This window comes from Falco rusticolus, chromosome 2 (genome assembly GCF_015220075.1).
Source record: "Falco rusticolus isolate bFalRus1 chromosome 2, bFalRus1.pri, whole genome shotgun sequence".
Taxonomy (NCBI): domain Eukaryota; kingdom Metazoa; phylum Chordata; class Aves; order Falconiformes; family Falconidae; genus Falco; species Falco rusticolus.
The window spans coordinates 67356380-67372162 of record NC_051188.1 but is presented as its reverse complement, the minus strand read 5'-3'; the positions used below and the strand labels follow the sequence as shown (position 1 = coordinate 67372162).

At 35.8% G+C, this 15783-nt stretch overlaps 1 protein-coding gene across 1 annotated transcript in view; it reads left to right on the top strand.

Moving 5' to 3' along the window:
- Positions 1-15030, top strand: part of MRPS9 (mitochondrial ribosomal protein S9) — a 33644-nt gene extending 18614 nt beyond the window's left edge. Inside the window, exons 6-11 of the mRNA XM_037376535.1 lie at positions 5495-5577; positions 8277-8352; positions 11077-11245; positions 12952-13060; positions 13253-13422; positions 14828-15030. Of these exons, the coding sequence (XP_037232432.1) occupies positions 5495-5577; positions 8277-8352; positions 11077-11245; positions 12952-13060; positions 13253-13422; positions 14828-14919 (699 nt within the window). The 3' untranslated portion in view covers positions 14920-15030. The remainder of the gene's footprint in view (positions 1-5494; positions 5578-8276; positions 8353-11076; positions 11246-12951; positions 13061-13252; positions 13423-14827) is intronic.
- The last annotated feature ends 753 nt before the right edge of the window (positions 15031-15783 follow it).

Below are 15783 nucleotides of genomic sequence, written 5' to 3'. Positions count from 1 at the left end.
ACTGTATCTAACAGAACATCACTAGACCTGGTCTTAACATGGATTATGAACAGGCGTTTCATATCTATGCCCATCAATGGTGCAAGCGTTATCTACCTCTTTGGAGGAGTTTATGGAAAGATGTGCATGTTTGTTATGTGTACTTACAGAAGACAAAAGCATTAATAATGTATGTAGAAATATTTAATTGGACAGTCATGTCAGATTTTGTTTCCTCGTTAGGTAGTCTTTACTTAGTTCTATGGTTAGTCTGTTGTCAAAAAAAATAGTAATTTTATATTACCAAATTCAGTGCACAGCTTTACTGAGTGTAGTGTTTTTATTTGAATCATCTGATACTTATTTTGTTCTGTGTACCCAAAGGACAAAATCCCCACTTGTCAGGTACATTTATTTCTTTAGTAGAATAAAAAACAATGCCCCCCCCCTCCTTTTTTTTTGTTGTTTTTTTTTTGTTGACCTTGGGCAAATGAGCTTCTTGCCCTGGCAGAAATGAAATGAATGATAAATGTAGAGTGTGTCTTTGCTGAGTAATGGAGCTGCAGCATAGGCTTTCCACAGAGGTTTTCTCCTGCACAGCCTGAGGCAGCCCGAGGACCCCTGCTGTTCATTTAAATAGGTATGTCAAATCTGCCTCGAAACGCCGCTGGTTTGATCTGTGGTAATATTTGTGAAGGTTCCATATGGACTTGAGCCCCCTGCAGTGCTAAGAAATAATGTACAACGCTTCATGGTGCAGACGCAAATTTTCTCTGAAAAAGGATGCAATGCTGCGTTTTAGCTGTCGGAGAGGATGATGGAGCTGACGCGCTAGGCCTGTCAACTTGTTACACGGATGGGTTGCACGCAGCAAGGCTGTGGAAAATCTGTGCCTTTTAACTTTTCTACTTAATCACGGTTGTAGCATTGCCTTTAGACTGTATGCTACATTAATTCTCTTCCTGCCTTCTGCCTTTCATCCCAAGTTTCACGGAAAAAAGTAAAGCATGCAGGTCTTGTAGAGGAGCCTTATCAAACAGCTGTCATCTGACAAGCCATTTGCATTTGTTTTGGCTGAAACAGAGCAACCCAAGGGCAAGATGTTTTGTTGCATTCCATCATAATGAAGAAATTACAAATTTTACAAGGAGCACAAGTTTATTTTTAGCTCTTACTAGCAGTTAGAGCGTGCAAGCTTGCCTCAGAAATCTGTAAAAGAATAGTGTGCGTCTTGTTTCTAATAGTGTGGCAACCACCTTCAGACAAATGGGTTTGACAAATGCATTTTTCATTAGTACAGGATACTTGAGCATTCTTTGACTGTTTCTGAATATTTTTGTTAAATAGGCTTCTATAAACCTAAATCCGCTAAGTGAGGTTTAACAGGGGTTTTTTTAGTCAGCCAAATAAAAGCAGAAATCTGCATGAAATTCCCAACATTGTTTTAACCTCTTATTAGACTAATGTGTATTTAACAAAATGTATTTTGAAGTCTCAAAGCTAATTAATTTGGCTAGGGAAATAAAAGGGTTGTGTGTTAATACAGTCTAGTGTAAGTAATCGATCCCATTTGAGGATGTCCTTTAAATTGCTGCATTAAGTCTAATAAATCGGATAAACGTAATATTTAGCTTAAACTTGTATGCCATTAATTACTACATAGACTCATGTGGAACTTGAATTTTACTAGCAATTAATAATATAACTGGTCACAGCATTATTTGTTTAGTTATGCTAATAATCCACATACTAAAAATTGTATATTTGTATGTATTATAACTGCCCAATATATATTTTGTTATGCCTTGACTATTAAATTAACTTTCATAAAGGATATTTGCTTTATACTCCATTGTGGTCTTTGTTCTGCCTGTTGAATAAAGTTTAGCTGTAGAGAAAAAGACAATTTATTTTTCATCTGATACACAGAAGAATGTTTATTGCATGAAACACCATTTCAAAAATGTTTGACTATCATTAACTTAAAAGTTTTTCAGAGTAATATATTTTTGTAATGTGCAGAACAAGACGAAACAGTCTCTTCATAACGTTGTGTCTAGCAAAATAGTAATGTTTTGTAACTGTGCTTCTTGCACGGTTTTAGAAATACCAGGTTGTAGATCAGAGGTAAATGCTCTAACAATAGAGCATTTTAACTCTTAAAAAAGCAAAACCTAAAAACGCCCAAAGTATATGCTGAAGTCAAAACCACATAAAAAGCAAAGAAAAATGCAAACTGTTACATAAAATGTGGGCTCTGCAGCATATTTTAACTAAAACGTTGGGGTTTTTTTCCCTGTAAGAATTTCTTCTTCTAGGCTTCCATTTGCTAATTTCTTCCCTACATTTTTAATGCAGGGTAAAATGAGAATACTATGTTTTTAATTTTAAGAGAGCATCCTTGCAGAGATCTGAAATTTGATCTCTCTATTAGAAATGGAAGCATTTCAGTACGTAGCCAATCTTGTAAAATCAGCTATTTTGACTGTGTAATAGCTGAGTTTACAAGACACACAGATGTGTACATTCATGAATTGGACTATTGAATCCTGAAGTGATTAGTAAAATCTTCACCTGCCAGCTTTGAAAGAGCGAGTGTGTCTTCAGAAGCTTTCTCTAGCTGTTAGGGAGTGAAGATTTGTCAGATAAATTAGTGGGCATTACATGCGATTCCTGATTTTGCAAAGGCTTATCCACATACTTTTCTTCATACGTGAGTGGTTCTTTTAGTCTGTTGACTTCATCGCTATACAGAGATTAAATACATGCATTAATTTTTTTTAATACTTCAGACCAAAATTTTATTTCATAGAGATGCAAGTCCACTTTCATTGCCAGAAATATGCAAGAAATTATATTTAGTGTTTCTCTTAAACTTGGGATGTATTTTAGAATACTACTTTTTAATGTCACTTGTCTTCATCTGTGTAAAGAGTTCTTTGTGTGAATGGACATCATTACTGAAATTTAGCCAGAACAGTATAAAGAGATTGTTTTAATTCTAAGAAGTGCACATTCTTAGAACTTCAACAGGCTATGGAGCGTTGATGTTCTTTGAGAATACCTAGGGAAGGTCTTCAGGAAAATCTTACTGTTCCAGCTGTTGTAAAGCTTTCTTTGCTGTTGTAACAGTGAGTTTCTGAGGCTAAAAACCAGTGGGTGGCAACGCAAGTTTCATTTGTCCGTGTTTATCATATGTTTCTGAATATGATGACAAAATCCTTAGGTCTTCCTTTGATTTGCGTCGTGTTACCTGAAAATACTTCACTTTCTCTTTAGAAGCAATTCAAACTATAGTCAGTCCGTCTGGAGGTACCAGCTGTGATTCAGTCCCCCTGCCCTTTTTTAAAGAACTGCGATATAGTTGTGTTTTTGCTGAGCTCCTGGTTCACGTGGTTTTTGCTGACTGTTCCAGTACATAAATGTATATGCCAGAGTGTCGTGAAGATGATGGGTATTTGTGAGAAAGCAAACGAGACTGCTTTTGCCAGGTGGGAAGGTGACGCTGTGCCTTAGGAAGGCAAGAGGTAAGCTGAGAGGCTAGCAGTGAAGTGAAAAAGCTCCTTAGACATTTGTAAGACCTAGTAACGCAGTGCCTCTTCTCATCATCTTAACACCAAAATACCGTCATTGTGCCTGGTTTCACTTCCAAATGCAGAAACTCATGGATCTCGTGGTAATCTGTAAGCCTAAAATTTGCTTGGTGTAAGGCACACCTCATGGCTGGTGCTTTTAATATATAGTTAATAATTTCTGCAGCCTGATAGCTCTGAATGGAGCCATTTAGTGATGTGACATGAACCTTGTCCAAAGTAGTGCTACCATATCTTGTTATCTTAGAGACCTACAGATATATTTGTGAGGCCTGGAAATATTTGAAAATATGTTTTGTTGTGCTCTTTTCGATGATGTTTTCCATGCTTGAAGGTAATTTTTCCTAGCTTCAATCTGATGCAGATGTGTCTGTCAAAAAATGAAGGATTTCTGAAAAGCATACTACTATAATACACGAAGAGTTCTGCTGTCTCAAAAATGGATGATTTTGTACTTCAGGATTTTATACTGTAGAGTTGTTCCAAAAATACTTCTGTTTCATTGTGCTGTTAAAAACATAACCAGTGACCTGCATGAAAGACTTTAGTAAATTGTCCCCATTTAAATGCTTTGAGTGCAGCTCAGATAATGATCTGTTCTTAGTTCATACACTTTAAATACAAATATTTTTAGTAATGTGTGGGTGTATTTTTGTGTTAGTGGATAAATCAGCCTGAACAGTAGGTGTTTATAAATAAGCAAGGGGCTTTTGTTCATTTGTTTTTTTAAATGTAAACTATTGCAGAAATTTCGTTGCATCCTGTTGCAAATCCCAGTATTACGTTAAGAACTGGTATTTCATTGGTTAATTTCTGACAATACAGAGCTGTCTCACATTTCTTCTTTTACTGTCTTTTGTAAGTAATACAAAGAAAAAAAACCCAACCATTGTTTCTTGTCCCTACCAATTCTTATACTAGTTTCTAGTATTTGGTAAAACTCATTATATTAATAAGGTATATGAAAGTTATTACAAGCTTGCTATTTTCACCTGTTAATGGAAGTAAATTATTTGGTATATAAGTACTTTGCTGTAGTATAACAATCCTGTTTTGTTTCAGTATAATTTATAATTATTTCTCTAAATGCTGCTATTTAACTTGTGATTTGAATCACTGTTGTAATTCAGAACATTAGATGTTATATTTTAGAACCAAATAGTTCAGAAAGTGTCTGAACTGAAAACCTGAAAATAAAAGTGGGTTTCTTCTGTAATACTTCGTGTGACTTTTTTGGAATATTTTTTCCTTTAGGTTTTCTGAAGTGGTAAATCGGTATCACAGCATTGTTTGAAAATAATAGCATAGCTAAGAATTTTGAGAAAATTGTTTTACTCTGAATTTTCAGTATTTTTTTAATATATTTATAATGTTTGAAAGAACAAAAAATCTGATTATGGTAAACGTACAACTATGTGTGGCGCTATAGACATGCCTGGGCAAGAGGGAGTTCTGACTGATAGAGACCACTAATAAAGTTGATACTCTAACTAAATGAAATTATTTATAGTCTTTAAACCTTGTCAGTATTTTGAAGAAGGCAAGCTAAAATGAGAATGGACTGATGAAATTATTGTACAGTATGTTTTAGAGTTACATCAGTTATAAAAATGTAGTTGCTCTTCTCTATACAGTTGAGAATTTTTTATTTACAAGCGCATGTAAGAAGGCAACAAACACTGTTGAAGAAAAATACCAGAATTCAAAATTATTTACTTTGCATATGAAAATATTATATACACTGTCTAAAGGTTGTTTGGTTTAGATTTAACTTGTGATTTTTTTTTATCATCAGAGTTCTGCTTGTTTTCTGACTTCTGCATCTTAAGTGTTGGAGAGCAAAACCACATAAACGTGCATTTTAAATAACCAAATTTTAAATGCATTTTCCCATTTAATATTTAATACTTTATACGTTTTAGGAAACATATGAAAAATTGCTGAATGTTCAGAAATATGAAGACCAACTGATTGCTCAAGACCTTCCTCCTCAGAAGGAAAAAAGGTAAACTTCCAGTTAAAATTAATACTCATACAAGTTTTCTTAAAATGCTTCAGTATGTTGTTTTGTCACTTCTTGTGGTTCCTTGCCTTGCCTGGCTTTTATTCCACAAGCACATTTTCAGACGCTCCTTATTCCTTGTCTAATACTTGCATGATAATTCCAGGTTGAAAAGTCTCACCTTTAGTATGTACGTGTGGAGTCCTTGCTTCTCCCTGCTAGAACAGGGAAACCCCACCTATTTATCTTGTTCTTTAATCTCTCCCTGCTCTTTTCAATATTCTGTCTTATATAAAAATTCTTAAGTATGATTTGAAAATAAGTAGAGAATATCCAGAATTCTACGTTGCTGTATATGAAGTTTTCTAATTATTTCTTTATTAAAGGCTTTTAAAAAAGGAGGTAAACTCTCTATAAGAAAACGAGGCCTTTAAATTGCCAAATAAGTTGTTGGAAAATTCCTAAGGCCTAAAGCTGAGCTCTCTTAATAGTCTTTCATTAATTAGTTCTTGAATATTTTTACTTACCAATATTTAACTTGAAGAGTATCAAAATACTTAATTTCACTATTTTTCTTCTAATGCCTTTGAACAGCTAAATTGAAAACTGTAGTAATCTTAGAAAAGTTTATTTGGTTGGATTTGTTTAAATATCACCATTATTAGTATTTGAATTTAGTTTCTCCTTTTTGTCCTCTTATACTTCTCTGGTATGCACAGCAAGCTCTGTAGCTACTTAGCTGCTGAACAGAAAAGAGATGTGTCAACCAGAAGCAGCTATGGGAGATGCTACACTACTTTCTTAGTGCATACAGTCGGGATTGTCTTTGAAATGGGTATATGCTTTAAGAAGGGTTTGCTTCTCTTAGACTGTATCTTTGATTTTTCTATTTTGAGATATTTTACAAGGATTTTAATGATAGGTTAGCATATTAAATTAAGCAAGTCTTTAAAAGAAATGGTTACAGCTAGGAAGTTTTGATTTTGGCTTTTACTGCTTTTCCGTGTAGTTACTTTTTCACTGTCCAAGTTGTTTTTATCTTTGTTCTTGCTGTGTATTTTCTAGCCAGATTTATGTGCTGTTACAGTTGCACATCATGTTGGTTTGTCATTTCTTAATTTCAGCCATTTGTTATTTGTGTTAGGAAGAGAAAGGATTAATTTACTGAGATTATTTCAATTTCTTAAATAACAGAAGTTCATGTTTCTTCATGATATAAAGTGTCCTATGACCCACAGAATGTTTTATTGTAGATTCATGTTAGCTTCTGAGCAGACGAGAAAAAATAAATTTAGTTGCTTGGTGTATGCTGCTGAAAAACAACCTGACTCCTTACAGAGCTCAGCCAGTGGATTTACTGATGTGAAAAATGACCTAAAGCTAGTCAGAGACGAAAGGTTTTTTCCTGTTAGCTTTGTAAAAGCTCAGAGAATTTAAAGGATTTTTGAGACTTATTTTCCACGCTGGATATGGTACTTCCTCTCAGATTAGCCTGGATAATTTCTCTCCGAAGTGTATGTAGTGGGTGGGTAGGGCTGGTCGCCAACCACCCCAGGCTCCCCAAATTATCTATTTTGGATACATTTTGTAGTATTAGCTAGGGTGAGGACCTGATCTTGAACTACTTTGTTTAGAGCTTTTTCACATGTGAAAAAATTTGTTGACTTCACTGGAAGTAGCAATATGTAAATGTAAGTATATACTTGAGTCTGTCAGGTTTAGAAGCTTTTTAAAATTACTGTTAAAACCAGCATTGTTTCTAAATAAATGTTTCTTGTGCCCTGACTCAGGAAAGCATTAAAATACATACTTAAGAAGAAGTACTACTTAAAATCACCTTCAGAAGGAGTGCTTTTCTGAATCACAGCTTCCTTAATGCTGCTGAAAACCTTCATTAAGATAGTTTCTAAATAACCTGAAGAAGTAAGAAACTAGTTACAGCTTTGCCTTAAATTTACCTGATAATGTTGACATATATATTTATGGTGGCATTCTGTTTAGTTGATCACTCCGTATCATACATATTTCACAAAGATTTTCAAGCATTGGTTTTCCTTTGTGTATAGCATCTCTGTATGAGGCTGTTTTCTTAGGCATTTCTGCTTTTGTTATCATCAGTGCAGATTCTGTGCTAAACAGGTGAAGGTTACAAATAGACAGAATACAGTATGTCATTCCTGCATTAGTTCTTTGACTGTGCTTACTGCTAGTACTACCTGCTGCTAGTGGAGTTTTTTGTATTGATCGGAAAAGTAAAGACGAGGCAAAATTGTGCTACTTGAGAATCTGATTTTAAGGTTCTGCCTTTCATTTTGTTCTTTGCTGCTTGTAAACCAATTTTTTTCCTAGCCTTTTAAAACTAAGTCCGAAGTTGTGGGGAAGGTTGCTTACTATTATGGTATTACTTTAGTTTTATGATATTACTTTAGTTCAATCTGGGACTTCAGTAATATGAATAATGCATAACTGATACTTGTAACTTTCATGTGGTTAACTCAATACATGGTTACTGTCCCTTTCAAAAGACAGATCTTTTAAAATCAACATAGGCCTTCTCATGTTTACTATAGGGATGTGCTCTGTATTCATTTGTAATGGAAAACTTATTTCTGAATGAAGACTGACTGCATGTGTGGTCCTTTGTGATGTAATTCTAATTGCATGGTTAATTAAAGGGAGAATATATGTGGTATTTTAAACAGAAACCTGGCTGGCAGCAGATGGCTGACTAAGATTGAATTGGAAGAAATGTTGTTAGAAAAACTGTCAGATGATGATGTAAGTAATTGATCTTTCTAACCTTAAGGAGGCTTGTGTCTTTAAAAATACGGACTCTGGATGCATTTTTAGGTACTGAAAAGGTACTTTGTAGAAGCAGGTGCTCCTCAAAAGAATTGTCATCCTTCTCATAAAGTCTGTATATGCTCACAGCACTGTCACATTCATCATGTCTTGAAAAGTGACCGGTGTCACTTTTTTTAATCTGGCACAGTACAGAACTATTAAGGGGTTTACATTGTTACTAAGATTAGTTTTTCTTCTGGTGATGTTGTGCGACCTAGATCACTTGTTCCTTGCCGTCTATTTATGTAGTCAGGAATGGAGTATAGTAACACTTTAATAGAAATAAATATTTATTTATTCTAGTTACAGATGAAAACCAGACAGAGCTAGAAACTCTGTTGCTTATTGTAGACATGGGGTATATGTTCAAGTTGGGAAACACAATGGATCTGTGTAATGCTAAACCTGCACGCAGTTTCTAATTATTTAATCTGAAGAAGGACATGATAATGATGGAAAAGTCACATAGAAGGCTTATCAGAAATAAGGAGTCCTTTTTCTTAATGATTTTAGAATCAAATACCAGAAACAAGATGCAAAGCTACATAGATCTGTGGTCTGACACAGGTATCTGTTGTTATATTCTCCTTGAATGTTAATATGGTGGGAGAGAGGATGGTTTTGCAGTTTCCCTGGTAGCTGCAAACTCTATCACTGTCTAAGTTTGGAGTCCTTCTTTACATGTATCTTTGGGAATAAAATTATTTATCCTGATAGTTGTATGCTTTTTTCTCAGTCAGAGCTTTCTCCTACAGTCCCCCAAATAGCATCAGATTTTGTAACAGCAGGTTCAGTCTGTGTGGCCAGCTTCAGTTTTCTTTTGAAAGTTTAAGCTTGAATATGATAGTACCAGAGAACATAACACTATTTGAGCATCCCAAGTATTTCCTCACCTAGAAACAGTGTTCTTCAATCTCTTCTGTCCTGTGGACAGCATCATTGCAAAAATAGCATAGCAGCAGCAAGCGTGCCCTTTGCTCAGTTGACATTCAGAACAGTAACACGTGATGGCTTCCTTGTCTATGGGCGATGTGAAAAGGTCTTGAGCAGATTGTGGCCTGTAAGTGTAAGTTAGAAATCACTGTTGTAAATTCTCCATCCTGGTATACCCAGGAGACTTCCTTTATCTTCCTTGTGGGGAAGCAGTTAGGACTTCAGTGTTTTCGGTAGCTCCTGCATTTGGAATGGCTGTTCTTCCTTTCAGAGTGCCAGGAACTGGTCTAGTTGTATGACCAAACAGCTTGGAGTTCTTCACTGCTTGATTTTTGTACACTCTACATCTGTAAAAGTAGACTGCAGTGCACTTTAAAAAAAACCCCTAACAAACAAAAAACCTCAAACCAACCCAAAAAGCCACAAACCCCCCCCATACCCTTGTACGTACTGGCCTCGCATGTAAAACCACAAAGCCTTGGTCTATAGAAACAAATGTTTAAATCTGTTTGAAATGTCTTGATATAAGCTACCAGTCTCACCTGCTCAAATTCTTGTATTTTGCCATTGCAACAATTTTCTGATTTTCTGTGGTGTTTGCATTATTAAACAAAATCAGAGCTATTGATATTTTTTCTTCTTTGCACTCTGCAAGTGAAGACTGTTGGAAGCTTTCTTCATCTATAGCCTCTAAAGTTTTTAAATTTTTGTGTTTTTCAGTTTGTGCTCTTCAAAGGCTTTACCACGCATATGTGTCTTGTCACTAGACAAAAGTAGCTTTCCACATGATGTCAGAGTTCCAGGGGCTATTGCTAGGTTACAAGAAAAGTATTAATTTTGTGCAGAAGACTCTGGTCAGAGAGAGAAGAAAAAGTAGTTTTAATAACTTGTAAGTAAAGAAAACTTCAAAAATAAGGTTATGATAGCTATGTGAAAAATCCATTTTAGATGATTGCATACCTTTATATCCAGTGGCCAGCTGCCTAGTGCTCCTGCCAGTAACACTTCATAACAGGACATCCCAGCTTTTACTACAAATGGGTTAACACAGTGGTGTTTACTTTTTAATCACATGTTGAAGAACTTTGGAGGGGGGTGCAAGGGGGAAGGAGAACCACACAGTAGCAAAGGATAATTTATTTCAAGAGGTTGCCCTTTAAGTCAAGTATCTCTTGAATTTTTAAATAGCTTGATTGTTCAGTTTTAAAGGAAATCATAAACATTAAAGTAACTCAGCTTGAACAGCCAAAGATAGATAGATAGGTATTTCCTGTATATATTATGAAATATAATCATTTAAGAGGTTCAGTTTAGTGAAATAAAATTATTTCCAAGTCAATGAACATGCTGACTTATTGAAAATGAGGTGAAAAATCTTTTCCTTTTGCCATTTTATTAAAACAAAAGAGTGAAGACTCTCCTCAATATTTTCTTTTCAAAAGCGAAATGAACTTCATTCTAATGTAATAATACTGTATTACAGAGGGGTTGGTTATGCTTTGAATTAAAGTTTCATTGTTGCCTGAAGACAGAACTAGGTATCTTTAGTCACACAGAAAATGGTGCATCTGCATGCTGTTCTTAAATCAGCATGTAGGTGCAAAAGTGTCATCTTGTCAGAAATCATAAAAAAAATGAAATAAGAAAGATAAATTATACAGAAATAGAAAGTTTAAGCAAATGCAATTACACTTGCATCCTTTAATGAAGTCTTGTTGTCTACAGTATTCAAGATTTATTCAGCTCCTACAAAAATTGGTGATGTTGCCATGTAGTGACATCGAGGAGAGTTATTTGCAAAAGTTTACCAGAGAAGTTCCTATTCAGTTACAAAAGGTAGTTATTGAGCCCTTGAAGTATGACGAGCGAGGAGTGGCCTTCAGCACTGGTGAAGGTAATAATTTTTAGTTGTTTGGTAATAATGCAGAATTTTTCGTCTTCATGCTACTTTCTAATAGTATACACAACATTGCTGAATCTGTCAGTACTTCATTTTATATGCTTATGTGTATGTTGTATGTATAACTTAATTATGTTATGGCGTACTAAGTTATGACATGGCCTGGTAACAAAGTGGAAGTTTTTGGCACAGTCTATCAACTGTTAGTTTTTATCTGTATTTCTATACAGCAGTACCTCTGTAAAGCGGACCCTGTTGTGCTGTGTATTGTAGGATACCAAAAGACTTTCATTGCTGGCAAGAGTTGAGTGTTGAACATAAGGGTTGGAGGACTAGGGGAGCATGAACACATATGGAGAATTCCGGGGATGTAACAGTGTCATTGCTTAATATTAAAGTGGCATGCTGAGGCCACTAAGTAACCGTTATCATAACTTTTGTAGGGAGTCCTGCAAAGGAGAATTTCGAAGATGCAAAGAACAAATACCAAGGCATTTGGATATTTACAGACAGTATAGGATAACGCAAAGAGGGAATTCATAGGTTATTATTTTTTTTTAACAAGTGGACAGAGCATTTGAGACAGAGACAAGAATTGGTCATTGGTATTGAGGTGGAGAAGATGCTAGAGAAAAGCCATGAAGGTCTCTGTACTTTCTAAACACAGTCTGCTTACGTTTTCAGTGGAGGATCACACAGTGGAAGAATATGATCTACGATATGAGTGATTGCCTAGAAAAAGTAACACAGCAACGCACTTACAGGAAAGTCTGACTTTGTGGATGAAGCATATGTGCACACATACACTTTATGCTGCACATTTAAGAGGAATCTTAGAGATGACATGTATTCTTAAGCAGCAGGCAGCAGCTGAGGATAAGAACAAAAGTCGCAGAGAATTTGAGGACAAGGTGGCTAGAGAGCTCTGTTCTAGCTGGGTTGGCTTCAAGATGCTGTGACAAGGAGATGTGAGAGCACCTAACTGGGACTTAATCCACACTGGGTTTCAGTAGAGTCTTCGGAACAGTAGTTATTGAGGTTTGCTAAACATGCACCCCATGTTATGTAAGAAAAGCCACCAGATTTTATAAGTTCAAGAACAGTCTTGTGTCCCATCACCCCCCTAAATTAAGAAAACTATCCAATTTGATTCATAATTTATCAGAACGATTGCTTCCTTTGTGCTACAGAAGATTGGTCTTAGGCTTTAGCACAGTTTAACTTGAAGCTAATGCACTTAGGTAACTGTAAGTAGTAATTTCTGAGGAAACTATGCTAAATGATGCATAGGCATTACTTATGCCAGTATAATTAAAGTGTTAACCTTTTCCATGTGAATATTCTTAAACTTCTGGACCTTTGTATGATTTTATAAAGTATTTTAATGTTTTTGGAAATTGTACTTAGGATAAACATAGGAATTCAGCAAACTGTTTATTTTCATATACAGTGACGTCACCAGGTCAATAGAGAGTTCTGATCTACTGAAGTTTTGGGAGGTAGAGTGTTACCTCTCATCTTCTCCCAACACACATTTTCCCCCTGCTTAATAGACTTCTGTTGTTGTTGTTGTTACCTCAGCCTCCAAAAAGAAGCAGCTGGTACTCTATGAAAGTGTTGAGATTTGCTTAAATTCTTGGGCACTTGAAGTTCTGTAGAATATGGAAACCTCATAACAGATTGGTTTTAATTCCTTTAAGGTGTAAGAAAAACAGCAAGAGCTACTGCAGTAGTTTATGACAACGGGACTGGAAAAATTACAGTGAATGGAATAGACATTTTACATTACTTCCCAGTGTTGCAGGACAGGTGAGAGCACCATGAAATGCTGTATTCTTCTCTGTACTTAAATTATTCCAGCAAAAGTCATGTCGTGCAATTATATTTTGGTGCTGTGTTCCACAGAGTTGATGCTATATTCTAGTTTCTGTATAACATACTGTTATATGAAAATTGGTCTTGCTTTTTAATTTTTTAAATTTTATATTTTTTGTTTTTTAGAGAACAGTTGTTGTTCCCTTTCCAGTTTCTTGATAGAGTTGGAAAACATGATACGGTTTGCACAGTCTCTGGTGGAGGAAGATCCGCACAAGCTGGAGCAATACGTTTAGCCTCTGCAAAAGCATTAAGGAGTTTTGTGACTGAAAAGGAGGTGGAATTCATGAGGCAAGGTAGGAATTGAAATTATTTCAGTGTTTCTTAATGTGTTTCTGATAATTAACAGAATTAATAGAAGGATCATTAAGGATCAGATAGTGCAAATTTGAGTAAATAATCCCAGTGAAACCTTGTATAATGCATGGAAGGGTTCTGCATTTATTTATAAATTGTTTTCACTTGTTTCCTAGCATCCTTTGTGTACATTTTGGATGACTTCTTGAGCATTTTTCCATCTGTTCACGACCTCTCTTGGCTGTATTAACCATATTGCCTCAACATAGAATCACAAAACATGAATGTTTATTCTCTAACAAATAAATGTGGATCAGGTATTAGTGAGCTGTAAGATCCTAACATTGTATTTTGTTTTACTTGGTTAGTTGCATCTTGTTCATGTTTAAAGAAGTTTTATTCTTGAACATAAACTAGATGCTAGAGAGTTAGCATTGAAGGGGTTAGTAATGAGCAGAAACATTATGTACAGTTAGCCAGACCGAAGGAGCTTCTTTCCTCTCTTGCTTTATTTAGGGTTTCCAAGTTACCTATGATAAGATAGAACTTACTTGGGTAACTGCAGCGTTTGCTGCTTCTCTGTGATTAGATGCCATACTTCTTTCACCAAATAGAGAATTATGAACAGTGAGCTTTTAACTGTGCTCTTCCTGGACTAGTAGGGAGCATACCTGCATGTATTACTGGCAGAACAGCTATGTGTTTTGTTTTTTTTTTTTTTTTTACTCTATTGCCATCCATGGAAGTAAAGCTATCTTCGTGCTAGTATCTTTGAAACAAGTTTCTTTGATTTTTCAGTACTGACAAGTATGACTTGCTAGGAATACCCCTGTAAACTGACATTGTAATGAGTTGGCTATCTGTGATGAGAACAATGTAATTCTGAATGTGTTTTGGACACTGCCAAATATATTTCGGAAACACTTAAGTCCACTTCAGAGCAGTGGTCTCCAAAGTGGGATGTGTGCACCCCAGTGTTGCACAAGATGATCCATTGGAGTGCAGGAAGAAAATGTTACAATTGCACTACTGTATGAGATTTATAAATAAATAAATACACATACGTTGTGGGTGCGTGCTTAAAATTTTCACTGGTAGGGGCTACTGACCAAAAATGTTTGGAGTCTGCTGCTGTAAAGGCTTAAGCGGTATAGATATAAAACAATGTGGGATTTTCTTAGTGGTTTGTGAAGTAAAATGTGAAGAAAGTTCATTTACTGAAGAAAAGTTAAAATATTAGAGCATCTGATAAAATTCCTTTTGTGTTTTGTACTGAACCCTTATGCTTCTAGATGTTACCGTTCCTATGCAGAGTTATTGGCTGCCTTGAATCCCACACATGTAGTATGTCTGTAATACCAACTAAAACCGGTAAACAAATGGGTGCTTTTCTGTGTTTTGTAGCTGGACTGCTAACGCTTGACCCACGTGTGAAGGAACGAAAAAAGCCTGGTCAAGAGGGAGCCAGACGGAAATTCACTTGGAAAAAGCGTTAAGTTTGAGTATTCAAAGAATGTCAGAATGCTACCAGAATTTCAAACATACTGGTTTATGATTTAAAACTGTCGTATAAATATATTTAGTAATAAAGACTTTTTCCATTATAACTACTGTGCTTTCTCTGTTTAAAAAGCAACAACTTTCTTTAAATTTATTTAAAATTGTGGAAAATTATGGTGTGATTTGCCAAATGCTGAATCTAGAAGAGCAGCTCGAATGCCGATGTTGCATCTTAGCTCCACTGAAGTCAATAATAATTTATGAAACTGTTGGTATATTATAACTTCTAAAAATCAGTCTATTTGTTTAGTGACTTGACTGTCTAAATCCTGGAATTAGACAGCTCCTAACCAGGTATTTGGACAACTTTGACATGCCTCCCTTTCTGCCTCACAGGTATCTGAGGATAAGTGACAACTTCCCACCTAAGCCGTGGAGGAGTTGAGAAACTAGTGAGAACGGTACTGACAATTGAGGGGATGTTGAGAGAGGAACAGTCACAGAGGATAACCTTTGCCTGTGGAATCTCTTGTCTCCAGGATGCCTCCCTAGGTTAAGTGGGGAGTGATTCAGAGCGAGTATTTAAATTTAGGTGCTCTGAATCACCCTCTGGAGGAGTTGGTTTTTCTCCGCTTCTTCCAAATGCAGAAAGAGCTGAAGGGATTAGGCTGAAGTTAATCTTTTAGAATACGCTTCTCCACCCCTTAAATCTCAAGGGGCCTGATCAAGGAGGCGTGTTCTGAATATGGCTAATGCACAAAGATAGCATTGGATTCTTTGCCAAATACAGTCATAACTTGTCTTTTTTAAAATCAGAAGCAGGAGGTGATGACAGTGCTGCCCACCTCCTGTCTATAATT